The 14,520-nt window shown below is 42.0% G+C and overlaps 1 protein-coding gene across 2 annotated transcripts in view; it reads left to right on the top strand.

Annotated features, from left to right (window-relative positions):
- LOC144126072 (anoctamin-8-like) overlaps positions 1-13,655 on the top strand; it is a 48,716-nt gene extending 35,061 nt beyond the window's left edge. For both annotated transcript variants that reach the window (XM_077659984.1, XM_077659983.1), the window contains exons 15-17: positions 930-1,061; positions 4,462-4,572; positions 5,258-13,655. In XM_077659984.1, coding sequence (XP_077516110.1) covers positions 930-1,061; positions 4,462-4,572; positions 5,258-5,467 — 453 coding nt within the window. In that variant the 3' untranslated portion in view covers positions 5,468-13,655. The remainder of the gene's footprint in view (positions 1-929; positions 1,062-4,461; positions 4,573-5,257) is intronic.
- The last annotated feature ends 865 nt before the right edge of the window (positions 13,656-14,520 follow it).

The following is a 14,520-nucleotide window of genomic DNA, read 5'->3' as shown; positions in this document are numbered from 1 at the left end:
TGGATGCAGCTGGCAAAGGATAGGGTTAATTGGAGAGACATGGGAGAGGCCTTTGCCCTGCAGTGGGTGTAGTAGGGCTGATGGTGATGATGATGATGATGATGATGATAGATTGCCATGTTCTAATGACAAAAACACTGCTTTCACTGAAACCAGAGGCTTTATAGACTAGAAACCTGATGGGATGTGATGTTTTGAGATGCTTCTTTTAAAGCACTAGAGACATAAATTTGGTTGCGTGTTTTCTTCTTTCAAATTATGCATTGGGCATTGGAATACATGGATCACCACGTTGTATTTACCAATGTTCACTAAAGAATTTATAATTGAATTTCTTCTGTCATGCTGTTTTGGTTTCGGTTTCATCAATCGAACGATGGCTGTGGCATGTAGTTCACATTTACGTCACATGAGGCACGGAAATACCTACAATGTAAGTGCTGATACACAGTTTCAACTCACTAAAAGACATAAGCCAGCCTGCCTCAAGAGCTGGAATGACAACAGATGACATATCAGCAGTTATATTGCTATTTTTCTCATGCCTCATGTGACCTAAGTATGAACTACAAGTTACAGCCATCATTTGGTTGAAACTGAAACTGAAGCAGCATGAGAGAAAAAATTCAATTATAAATTATTTAGCAGTCATAGGCGAATACCACGTAGTGATATATGTATTCTAATGTATATGCATCATTTGAAAAAAGAAAACACAAGAAAAAATTTTGTGTCTATAGTTAAGCTGGGCTTCCAATAAGATGGAGATTCAATTACTACAAGGTCCCATCGCACTTATCTTATATGTGGCCTTATGCCTTGAGGTTCTGCTGGAAATACTGCCGCAAGCTGGTTTGATATAGTGATGCCATTTAGGCATTTTTGCTTGCCAAGCATCACTTGCAGTCAAATTGCATGTTTTTGTGTAGGTGGCCATGGAGGCCATGGGCATGCTGGCAGTGGTCGTCAACTGTGCACTGATGGGCACCCTGGGTCAAGTGCAGCGCCTCTGGCCTTCACTCAGTCCCCTCGAGGTCTTGCTTGGGCTTGTGGTTCTAGAGGTGAGCTCTTTTAATGTGAAAGCATTATATATCCCATTAGCACAAAAGCCGTCCGCCGCAATCTATAGCACGAAATTCGGATGATGCAGTACGCCAGTGTATGATGTCATGACATATGTAAGCAAACATGTATAGTCATGAATGATGGAATGTAATGTACTATGACCTATGAAAGCATTACTCATACTCAAGACTCAGCACTTTACAAGTAACGTAATGTAACATGTACAGAGTTTGTAAAAAGTATGCATAGTCATGACTCATAGTCATTGTGCAACATAGCGTGACTCAGCACATTAATGCTCTCACATTCTCATACATAAGCTGTCGTAAGTCTCTCTGCGGAATTTTCTCTTTTAATTTTCTCTTTTATCCTTTTCTTCCACTGTCTGTGTCCTTGTTTCCATTCTTTTTCATTTTTTCACTAGAGAAGCATTCCCATTATTGTAAGGAGAGTGCAAAGCCACTAGGCAAGCTGTTTGAAACTGCCAAGCATTTGGGAATTCCTTTTATTGCTCTGAATAAAGTGGGGAATTGCAGCTCATGATGCCTCTCACGAGCATATGAAGTTCGTGCTTGATCACTGAACTCTTGTGTGTGCTAACGTCGCACTCTTCCTTTAAATTTTCTCTTTTACTAATTTGAAGCCATCACTTCAAGCAAGAGGCAGCTGTAGCATCTCCATGCCAGTAATCTGATCTGGGTGAAAATGCCTCATTGCTGATATTGGATAACTTCTTTTCTGGGGTCAGTGAGTGAATATAGAAAAAATGCAAATAGGTCTCACATATTAAAGCACTGAAGAAAGAAAACAGTGCTGGCACTGCTCACCATTGCAGTTCAGTGATCTACTAGCCATCAGGAAAATAATTGCTGTATGTACTGAAGAATTCAATCATAAAATGCTTACAAAGTGCATGTGATCTGAAGTCATGCCTAGCTGTATCCAAGGTTAACTCCTTCGCAACCAGGCACATAAGTGGGTGAGTGGGTGAGTGAATGGGGGGGGGGGGGGGGGGGGGGGGGGGGGCGGCAGGCAGGCAGGCTTAAATTTCTCTTTTTGTGTAGTGTGATCTCTGGTCACCAGGGTACAATTTTTAAACCTGCTATAAAACTGTTGCCACATTGTGATCCCTGACAGCCATGGCCATCCACACCGGTCCATCACAAGTGCAGTATTTTGGTGCGTCTCACAATTCAGCTGCTATTGATAGACGTTTCTGACTTGGACAGTGGCAGAAAGTCCGATAACAAAGCTTGCCTTTAGGTTAGATTTTGTGCTTCTCCAACTGTTTGCGTGTCTCCCACACCTACACATGTCGAGTACAGGCCGGCAAAAATGGACAAGTGGCAAAATTGCAAAAATTGCTATGAAGACATAAAAATAAACCACAAAAGAAATGTCTTCTTTAAAGGCGCACTAAAGGGGAATCTGAACTCGTCTTTTACCGCGGGAACTCTATCTACACGTTCCAGGCATTCTTAGAAACTTCGAATTATTGTCCTGTGTGGCCGATTGCTTTAATTAAATCGGATTAAACGTCCCGGCTCCTGCCTCTCTTTGAACTCAACGCAGTAGGTAGGCGGAGTCAACCAATGCGTGGAGTGCCTTTCAGCTAGTCCAGTGGCGGCTTCACTTTCGCTTTTATTTTGTTTTTTGGTTTCTGTGAATAAACAGTTTCATTCAAAGACAATATAGCCCCAAATTAGGCCTACGGGAGTAAAAATACACGTGGACCCTTTGATTTACATATCACTTTGCCGATGGCAGAGCGGTAAGCCACCACGGGGCTGCCTGACGCGTTGGTTGACTCCGCCTACCTACCACATTGAGTTAAATTAATCCAATTTAATTAGGGCAATCGGCCGCACAGGACAATAATTCACTGTTTCTAAGAATGCCCGGAACATGTAGATAAGAGTTCTCGCGATCAAAAGACGAGTTCAGATTCCTCTTTAGTGCACCTTTAAGACGTGAAGCATGCTTTACCATGTCACGGGACTGCTTCGCCACATGGCATGTCAATCATAAGAGTTTGGCTCAAATTTTTATAGCTCAAAGGTAGCCTTAGATATTGCAGCTTGTTTTAATTGCTATAACGGGAAACGTTTTGTGTATTCTGATTTTTTTATACATATATTTTTATTTTGAAGCATAGGCTTACCTTTGCCAAATATCTTTCGAGCTCCACTAAAATTCTGTGTTTGACGAATTAAATTTCGAGGTAAATGTTCAGTCTCTGCATAATACTTCCCACTTTTCAAAAGCACATCTATTTAGCTGCCTTTCAATGTGCTGCGTAACATAAATGAGGCTTAACAGTTTCTTTTTAAAAAAATTAGCTGCGGTATAACTATTGCTGAACCTAGTTAGGGAGCGAAAGCTGTGGTATATAGGGTAAGTCGATGCGGCTTGACCTCCGAGGTTGAGTACGTTCCACATACTGGATAGGCAGCGCGCCCACCCTGCCAGGTGGCGGTTAATTAATGGTAGATCCCGAGAGGTTTCACCAGTGAACACTGGCTTATGGCTGGTGTCTGCCACAATGTTGTCAGGGCTAATGCATGCAGCCCACATCTCTCAAAGTGGGATTGGGGTGTCCACTGCCCCAGGGAGCCAGTTATGCGTATTACTTCCCTCAAAATCTTTGGAGTCTAGAGGGTTAGCATGAACACAAAGAACACCGACAGTCTATAGCTTGATTTGCAGGTAGGCTTAGCGCGAGACAAATGAGGACAAGAGAGGGACACAGGACGAGCGCTAATTTGCAGCTGAAAGAAACGAAAGCAGAATTACGAGCTCGAGGAATTCGTCTTGCACTAAGCCTACCTGCAAATCATGAATTACCAACTGGCCCAAAAGTCCACTTTGCTAAAGTCTGCAGCTTCAGTGCCATGTTTCTGCTACAATGTTGTGAATGCCAATGCCAATGCATGCAGAGCACATCTGTTACTACCGCCACATAGCTTAAAGTGCGACTGACCGCAAGCACCGCGAAAGCATAGTGAAGCTTTCGCTTTAATAATAAGATCCACAAAAAACAGCTGTTTTCTCCATGGTTGGGAAAGAGTTAATGCAGGTATAGCTTATACATCCTGTGCGTCAGTGCTGCCAAAACCAGTTTTAAGCTGTGTGCATTTTAGCATAGGCAGATGATTGTAGTGAATTGGTTGCAGCGGTTTGTCTCATATAGGTCTCAGACTGCTTACGAAATTCCTAGCAGGTAGAACTCATTAGTACCTTTTGGGTTGATGTGTTTCCATGGGTCCCTGGGTGGAACTGTAGGACCTCACTCCTGGGAAAATGTCCACACACTTCCGTGCATATTGTCTTTTTTTAGGTCTTCTTTCTTACATAGTTAGTATTTGTGTTGAGGTGGCCGGCCATTTGCTTCTCCAGCATGTGGTCCTGTGCATCAAGTTTGCCATCGCCTACGCCATTCCTGATGTTCCTGAGTGGGTGGCTACTGAGATGGCCAAGACAGAATTTCGCCGAAGAGAAGCTGCCAAGGTACTGTGCTATCTTGAAATGAATGAAACGAAACTGACAGAATTCTGTGCGCTATTTAAAAAGAGGGTAGTGTCTCACATGCTTACAATGTAAAAGAGATGAATCAGTATGTTCTTTGGAATAGGGAAGAGTGTATTAACATGACAGTTACATTAATAGTTGAAGTTGTTGCCCTATTAATAAGAACTGATGTCTCTATCTGCATTCCTCAAAACATTTGAATCGCTGCCATACAAAAAAACATTGCGCATTGTAGAGGCTTATTCCATGTATGAACAGCTTTCCCATATTTCTTAATGGTATCCCGAGTAACGGGCAAACAAACACATGCTTGCACTAAGGCATCAGCACATTCAAATACAGTAGCATATTTCACGCTCAAGCGTGATTATAAATTAGTTCATGCTATTCCATGTATAGGCGTGCACAGAGGGACCCCTTTCAATAGACCCAGGGAAGTAGGGTACAAGTTTTGGACTGTACTGTTCCCTGCTACCTGGAAGGCATGAATGGGTGTGACCATTAACTTTGGCAACCCCTTGTGGAGGGACCTGTGCACGCCTATGATTCTGTCTCTTCATTTACTACAGGTGTAGACCATGAAGAATGTGTGTTCGCTTCCGATGCTACACCGCTTTAGAGAGGTTGAGGTTCGACTGCAGCATCCTATGCATGTCTTTGCCAGGATGCCAAGCTGACCACCGCAACCAGGGGCACATGCACATCTGAGGATTTTCTCACTCCTGAGCACCGCTGCCTTTGGGATCCGTTAAGCAGCAGTGAGCTGGATGCAGCCAGCCAACCGGGCACCCTGCCTGGCTGGGTGGGACGCCTTCTGCGGATGCCCGTCGCCAAGCCAAGGCAGAGGCGTCGCACCATGCCCACATCCCAGTAGTAGCAGTGCCCATGCCATGCTGGCATAGGGAGGCATCAAGTGCCTGATGTCTTGGTCTGACGCCGCTTACATATCTTTACGTGAGCAAACTCGGTAACATTTATCTTTGTGCCATTTGCAAGATAACAAGGTACTGACATTACTTATGGGAGTAAAAGGCATACATTACACCTGGATACCTGGATGTAGTGTACCTCCGTGTAGTGAATTCCTTAATGTTATGAAGTTTCTCAACATTAAGGATGTATGTATATTTATGGGCAGCATGTATATCTGTGAACTCCATGCAACAAAGGTGACTTCTTGACCCGCAGGCTGGCTTAACGCTTTTTTTTTTGCTTATCAAGCTAAACCAGTGCCATAATTCTCATTTTAGGTTCGAACAATATTATGATGGTTCGACCTTTAAGCAGAGTTTTATATTCTGGTGAAAACTTCCAAGTAGTTTTAGGACTTATCATTATCAGGGTGTATAATAGCACTAAGTCTTGATGTGCACCACTGGCTAATGAAATAGTGGAATGGCAAACTTAAGGCATCAGGCACTTTGCGTAATCTCTCCAGCCCATGTAGCACGAGTATAGCGCATGGTACTAACAGCAACAACACCTTACCTTGCCCCTTTTACTAAGGGGATTGTAGGGGGAAAAGGTCAGCAACTGATGATGATCATGCTTATAGCTCAAGTGCACATTTGCAGTTGTGTAATGCAAGTTTACAGCTTACTCTCTTCAAGTTGCCACGACGTCCAGGGCAGATCTGTATGTGCCTGCAAAGCCGAAGTTTTACACCGGTTGGTGAAGTGGCGCAATGAACTAATATTTTGGAGTTTGATACCTCATACATCAACTTAGTGTAGTTTAGCCGTTGTTGTGGTCCTTTGTTGCGTAGCCAAAGGTTGTTGCTTTGATGCTTGTTAGTGTGAGTAATAATTTCAGTGGTATCGAAATGCGTACGCTGTCTCTGAGGAAGCTCACAGTTTAAGTTCAGAAATTGCATGGTTTAATGTAATCCGAACTGTGAGGTTTATGACCTTAAACTCCAGTGTGCATGCTTTTTGATTCGGAGTGAGGTGCGGTATTTGCAAGTTGCAGTGTTGCACTTTGCCATTCTTGTAGTGCTAGACTAATCCTATCTGTTGCTTTCAGCAGCCTCAATGTCAACCTCAACCTCAGTGCAACCACGTGACAAACATAACAGAAATCACAGGTGCACAGACTCCAGTTTTTGCTTAATGGTTTCATTGTCTTCATCCCTTGCAGTGTGTTGTGACTTAGAATTGCTGTGGCTATTATTGGCTATCTGCAGACAGCCATCAGATCGCTTGAGGAATGTCTTTGTCCTCTGTGCCTTGCCTTGCTGTAATGCCAGGCTGGCTTTCTTTCTTGAAGACGCCATGATTAGGCATGCTTTTTGACTGCATCATCATTAATCGTAAGCTCCACCCAAAGCTGCAATATGTTAACATTGTTGCACAAAGCACACTTTATTGGGACTGTGTTAGCTGTTTGTCAACTGTGATAAAGATAGAGAAATCAGCTTTCAGTTTAGATAAAAACCAAGAGACCTTATCAACGCAGTTCACTGTAGTGGGCTGTCTTGAAATATGTGACGTCACATCTTTCCTGCAGCAGTTCCAAAAATGACTAGTTACTCCAACAACGAAGCAAGCTCTCACCAGTAGGTGCAAGAGCATGCCAACTCTTTGTGCGATCTTGAAGACTACAACTGCTTACGTGTTACTGATGTAGTGAATGCTTGATTGGAGCCAGGTGCTGATCTAGCTTTCCAACAGTCCTACTGTTGCTTCAAACCCAATGCTATGTACAGTGGCCAGAGCATTAATGCTCGTGAGGTAAAGGAGTGTACTAGCAGCTGTAACATAGCAGACTGTTTAGTCACGGCTTTTCTGTCATCTTAGTGCTAGTGGCTAAAAGTCTAAAAGTCATCCTAGTGCTAGTGGCTAAAATCAAGATGCATAAAAGGACTGGACAGTACGGCGACTGCTAGCTGTGAGATTTATAAGTAATCTTCATTTAAAGAGCAGTTGCAAAACAAAGGCCATTAGTGTGTGGGAGATGGGACTAAGGACTTCATCCGTGCACACTTTCAGCCTGATATTACACACACATTGTCAGTCTTGTTTCATAATTGTGCAAGGGCCACTGCATCTCCAAAAAATGTTTGTGATAAGCTTCGCGGTTTGAGGTTAACACATGTGCTATCCAGTCACATTTCAAGTCATTCATATTTCTGTGAGGTGTAGTAACAACCAGCTTAACAATTGGTACCTTCAAGAGACTAAGAAGCTTGCAATTTTTTTGCAGATTTGTGTAAAAAACAACATGCGGAATCTCAGCAGCTTTTCTGACTAAAAGAAAAACTCAGCATTTTGCTGGAATTTGCAGAGGGCACTGTCTTATTTGCAGCGTAACTGAGAGGGCTCTCGTGTACAAGAACTGGCTATAGAATATATTTCTGAACAAAACGAGCCAGTGTGAATGATCAGCTGATGAGTTGCAGTCTTTCACTCTTAATGTTTTTCTGCAGATTCATTATTATGCTAAATTAAAAACAATACCAGGTTAGAGAATGTGCACGTTTTACGGTTTGCATATCCGTAACCACATGCTCAAAAATTGACTCGAACATATTGTGGCATACATTTGTTACAACATGCTGTTGCTTGCAACAGTGCGCAAGAGGTAAAAGCACTGCAGAGTTTCTCAAGAGTCTTTCACTTTCATTTGCTGTCATCAACCTTTATACATTCTTTGTTGATGTTAAAAGTGTGAGCATAACAGCGAGTGCTCCAGGACTGTGCTAGAGCTGATACCTGCAAATCTTTGATGCAGTGGGGTGATGATGATGATTATTTTCTCCCTTAACTATTGCAATGCCTACGAAGCCATATCATGTGTGCTTGTGTCTTGTGCTGTCTGCTTCTGCTTTAACTTTCAACATGTTGTTTGCTTGTGTGTATCATTAATGAGTGCTGAAAAACAGGGTTGACTTTGTGCAGGGTGGCTTTGTAAATCTTTAGTGTGGTATCTTCAGTGTGGTATATCTCAAACAGTGCCACAGCAGCAGTCATGAAGCAAGTTTTAAATTACAGCTATGTTGAAGGCTATTTGCCGTTGGAGGCATAACTGGTGGCTATGTGTCCTGGTCCTGTTTTTATAAAGAACCATCACAGGTGCCTGCACAAAACTCTAGTCATGTGCATATATATATATTTTCAGAGTTGGTGCACCTTTCTGTGGGCAAGTTTTTTGTTTTTTTTTTTATGGCTGAAGTAGTTGCTGTGGTTGTTACTTAGTCCTGTATTTTGCTCTGGGTGGGGAAATATCAGCTATGAACCTAAATAATAGTCTTCAACTTTATCTGGCAGCATTAATTACTTATGTATCTCGCTTGAACTTGGTGCAGATCTGAGCTACACTCATTAATATAGTCATATACTTTATTCCCTGTCCATAGATAACTGATAAATTGCAAGCTAGAGGTCTTTACTGGAGCACTTGAGGTAGCGGTAGTCAGTGTATGCTTGCATGCTCCTGTTGCAATGTATCTATTTAAATCAGTATTAACCGACATTTTCATGTATTCCAGGCTAATATTCTCAAGGTTCCATATTATCATGTGAGAAAGGAGGAGCACAGTAATTATGTTTACTTGTTTTTATTGTGTTGTTGCTCAATTTCTTGCATTGAATGTCTTGATGACGAATCACTAAGGCTTAATTAAAATTGCTCACTTTCAAGACTGCCACAAAGATGCAAAAGAAACCATGTGGCCATGGTAAACTGACGACTGGCCGATTCCAGCCTTTATAGTTTTGTTTAGAACTTTAGATCCGGTCCAGACGTTTAAGGTGACAAGTGAATGGCAATGTCATCGCTTCTTGCTCAATCTTATAGTGACACATAGCAGCAGGAAAAGGCCATTAATGGCAGCAACACGAGGAAATCACGCGACTCGCTGTCAGAAGCTGCTATCCCACTTTGGAGCTTGGCTGTTGGTTGTGACCCTACTGGTCATTGTAGTGTGTGTGGCTGAATGAGAACTTTTTCTTATTTGTTTGAGACTAACTGGTTTAACTCTGCACATACATGCATTCCTTGTTTTGAACACGTGACATGGCCCGTTTACTGCCATGCTGTTGTCATCTCTCCTATTCAGAGAGAGCAAAATCAGCCTCACTTATACACCCCACAGCTTCATTTGTCTGTCAAACATAGATATTCAGACAGGAAGCTTTAGGATTGTTGGAAGTCATTCTAACTATTGGGCTAATGTTGCTTGCAGATTATTTATTGTATTGCAAGACTACACCCCGTTTTGTTTCATGCTTTTTCTTCTAAGTATAAGGCTCACATTTCACCATGTTTTGCTGTTCTGTAGAAACTGTTTACAGTAAGCTTTAGCTTGAGTGCTCCTAGCCAAATATATAGGAACAAAACAATGCTTTTTCAGTGGCTGGTGCTTAATTAGCCTGCATGGAATTAGTTTAAAAAGAACGGTTAAAATGTAGCTACTGATGGGAAGCATAATTTTGATTTGTGCTCTTTGATTTTACTAAGTATATTGGAAGTAGCGAAATTTCACAACTCAATGTATAATTGGAACAGCTTTGAAACCTTGTAATGGAAAAACTTCAGAATTAAATTAAATCTGCCTGTTGGAGCATTGAAATGAGACCAAATTAGAACCAATAATTTACACATACATAATACATTTTTATACATAAAGATTTCAGAAAGTTCTTGTAACCAGCATATTGATTTTATGCACAACGGGATTTGAATCGGCCAACTATGACTGGTCTAAACGGTTGAACTTGTGTATTTGCAAACTTTGAACAAGTTTTCTTTAAAAGGGGCTTTGAAACACCTTCTGAGGAGAGTACATAAACTCGCTCAATCATTAAATTTTGTCGTCATGAACACCTGAGACAAATAATACACTTCTACACGCAGCAGAGAACCTATAATCGCGCGCAAAAGTTGGCAAGCCTTTTTTGGCAACTTTTGTATGCTCGCGTCCTCCTCTGTTTCACGCTCCTGGGTTTGTCGATTAAGAGATGGCTATTGGTCAGTTTTTTCAGAAGTCACTCGGCTACTGTGGCCTCAGCCAGTCAGCCGCGTCACTCTAGCAGGTCAAGAAGCTTTGCTTCGCGGTTAATTCCCGAGTAATTCCCACGCGGGTTGGTAGACGGCAGTGGGGCCGAGTGGTCAAGGCAAGCAGAGGAGCACTTACCTTTGAGCATGCGAAAAGTGACGAGAGAAGAGGGAAAGGCGAGAAAACACTGAAAATTTTTTGTACAGATAACTCAACTTTTGCAAAAGGCGTTAAAAAAAATTCTTGCTGGAGGATATTCATAATTCAACACCCTTTAACATCCCAGGAATACCGCACCTTTATTGAGAGCCCCTTTCAGAGTCCCTTTAAAGAGAAATAGATTCCTAAAGATTAAGTGTTGAAATATTCAGCTTTTGTATTTTTTTACAGCTTCTGATATAAAAAATAAAGAGCCTAAATCAAAATCTTGCTTCTGTATTTAAAATTTACAGTGGTGGGAATGCTGTGCCAATGCTCCAACTTGTGCCATTGTATTAAACCCGCTGCGTGCTGCTATAAATCTGTTTTTGATGAAATTGCACCAAAACTGTGCCAAAATACTATTCCAGCAAACAAGAGCCATGGAGGATGAGAAGAGGCTGAGAATGTGTGATTAAAAAGATGACCGACGGAATCCAACCCCATCCCGTTTCACTTTCTAGCCTTTTGCCGTCTATTTGCGCTGTCTACTTACGTGTTTTGCACTTCTTTGGCAGCGCTGCCATCACTGCGTCATACGAACATAGCAGAAACACGTGCAAAAAAAATTTTGCTTTTGAGAGGCTTAAGTAGCGTCAAATTTGGGTTCTTCAAGATTTATCAAGCTTTTTCGCAGCACCGTCTCTTGTCTCATAAGTTCAGTGGAAGACAAGACCATAAGTATGCTTTTAGATATGTTCCAACTGATAGCTCATTTCCATGAACCTCATTCGCGCTCACTGTAAGAGCGCCGGAAAAATCTGAGCTTCTGATTTGTTTGCATAGTAGAGCCACATCAATGCAAACTTTCAGCGTCAATAGTGGGTTCATACAAATAGGAGGTAACTAAATTGAGCCATTTCTAACCATGGGGTGGCATTCTCCGTGGTTTTGCATAAGGTGACCAGATCACTTGTGCACATGTGCTTGCATGATCTCGAGCTTGTGGCCATTGCTGGATGTCTTCCTCATCACGAGCTTGAATTATATTGCTGTCTGAGGAAGTACGAATAGAGTCTCTTCATCACAAACACTTGAAGAGAAAGCAGTGAGGCATGTCGGAAGCACATGGCAATGGTGAACCAATCAGTGCACAAAACTAGCGGTGCTCCTTAAAGGGACACTGAGGAGAAATTGAAGTTGGCTTGTATCGATAGAATAGCAGCTCCTGATCACAAAAACTCCACTCTTACTGAAAACAAAGCCCTTGTAATGTAGAAAATAGCAAGAACCAAAATACAGGCGTCGCCGCCACAGGCCAATCTCGCAAGTACAAGCGTGATGACTTCCTAGGACGAGGCACCACCTTGAAGGAATTTTCCTTACTTCATGGAAGCCACGAATCTCTGAGGCTGGCAAAGGATGGTTGCGCACCGCACCGCTAGCCGTCAGAAATCACGGAGTCTGCGTTTACGTCACGTATCACGTCACTTTGTTCTGAGACGTCATGAGAGTTGCCGTGGCGTCATAAGAGTTCCCTGAGTTTGAATCAGAGCGGCGGGAAAAACATTTACATCTTCAAATTCAAATTTCTTTGAAATAAATGCATCTTTCGCGCCCGGACAAGCGGCAACAAAGCCATGAAATGCCGAACTATCAGATTTTGCTAACAAAAAAAAAATGATAAAGTTATCCTCAGTGTCCCTTTAAGATGAGAACCGAGCATGCACGACAGTATGCTTCATCATAAGAAGTGCGGCCATGTTGGATTGAAAGAAACCTGTGCTATGCCATGAAATGGTGATAGTGTGGTCACGCTCCTACTGCGTCGTCATAATGAAGTGGCCGCTCTCATCCCAAAACAGTCCCTATGACAGTGGCCTGTTTATCCTGGCTTTCCGTAATCGATTTTCTTCATTTGACGAGTATTTGAGAGCGCTAACATCACAACAAAGGAGTGCAATCGCGTGCCAAATTTTAAATTTCAACAATAAATAAATTTGGGTGCATTAAAATAATATGCAGACCTGGCTAAGATGACTGCCTACTACCCTGCACTATTCAAATGTTGTAGTGCATTGTCATTTTTTAAACCGTGGCACAAATTAGTTGAAACACCCTTTATATCCACATTTTATCTTGTTTCTCAGTATCATGATTCTACTATAAAACTCAAGGAAGCTCCAAATTGAACTTTCGCTTGCTACAAAGCCTGCTCCAAAATGCTCTTGGCCATTCCCACCACTGAATTTGGCATGTTTTTTTTACAATAATGTTCATTCATATCAGTGCAACTGTTGCTTACTGCGGGGTACCGTTGTGTTCATAATAAACCTTGATGAGAAAGCCAGAATCAGGCCTAAGTTGTGGATCCTTTTTAAGTCACCAAGCAGTTACTTTGCATGGCCAAGTAACTTGGCTTGGATCTCAATGCTTGGTAAACTGGCCGTGATGTTGATTTTCTGGGGACATGTTAATATCCTGTATGTTTAACGTTATTTTTGTCACTGCAACTTTTTAACAGTGCTGTGTCATTCACTTGGTTTTGTTTACTGATGACAATCTTCCTAAAGATATTTTGTTGTTTCCTGATAGTCCCTGACTACATGTTGACAGACTTGCCTAAGTACCGACAAATAATGGTTGTGGCTCATGTGGTTTTGGATTAGATTGCTTTGCTTTGTGCATTCAAAATGGACCTTCTCCACTGATCGCAAATAAAATGACAAATTTACCTTCCTACTGAGGCAGTGCTTTACATTGCTTTGTTTGTTTTTCCAACCTGTGCATATGATGCATTCTTAATAAGGTGACAGCATTTTGTATTTGTCAATGAATATTTAATAATTAGGTTATTCTCTTTGTGCACACGTGTCAACCATTTCAGGATGCACTGTAGCTCTCGAGTGTGAATGACGCGTACTCTCATGGCAGACAATGAACGGAAATAGGAGCTCGTTTGACATGCATACGGAAGAAACTAACAGCCACCGAAATGAAGGGGCATAGGGGAATGCTTCTTTTTTTTTAAATTTGTGGTGTTGATCAATGGGAGAATAATGCTGTGACTAATCTGTCGCTTAAATACTATTAATTATAAAGCAGAAGAAAAAACAACCATGCCGCCGGTATGATCCGAACCCACGACCTCCGAATTTCGCGCCCGGTGCTCTGCCAACTGAGCTGTGGCACCGGCTGTCCAATCTTCTGCTTTCAGGGCTATTTTTATGTTTGTGTGTAACTGAACCTAGAGAGTGTTCACCAGCTCCATCCTCCTCCATTGCGGCGGACGTAGTACGTCCTGTATTGCCACGAGTGTGACGTGGAATGTCATCGAACAACGAGGGCGGAAGCTGTGCAAGAGCCCTCTTATGCTACCTATGGCATTAAAAATGCCAGAACCAAGACCTTCATTAAGCTATTTAGCAGACAAGGAAAAGGAAATGAGGGGCTCATTTGACACACACACGAAGGAAGCCAACAGCCACCAAAACCAAGGTGCATAAGGGAATGTTTCTATTTTTTAATTTATTTTTTATAATTTTTGGTGTTTATCAATGGGAGAATAATACTGTAATTAATCTGTCACTTAAATACAACTAATAGCAGAAAAAAAAACAACCATGCCACAGGTGGTATCCGAATCCACGACCTACGAATTTCGAATTTCATGGTTTGTGTAATACTGGGGCTCCACTTTGTTCAATGGCAAGCAGTGTAGTTGCAAAATGTACAAACTGAACCATTATAAATGCTTATCTGCAGTACTTTGCTGATGTGAACCTACCCTCGCA

This window comes from Amblyomma americanum, chromosome 3, assembly GCF_052857255.1.
Source record: "Amblyomma americanum isolate KBUSLIRL-KWMA chromosome 3, ASM5285725v1, whole genome shotgun sequence".
Classification (NCBI taxonomy): domain Eukaryota; kingdom Metazoa; phylum Arthropoda; class Arachnida; order Ixodida; family Ixodidae; genus Amblyomma; species Amblyomma americanum.
This window is presented reverse-complemented; position numbering and strand designations above follow the sequence as displayed.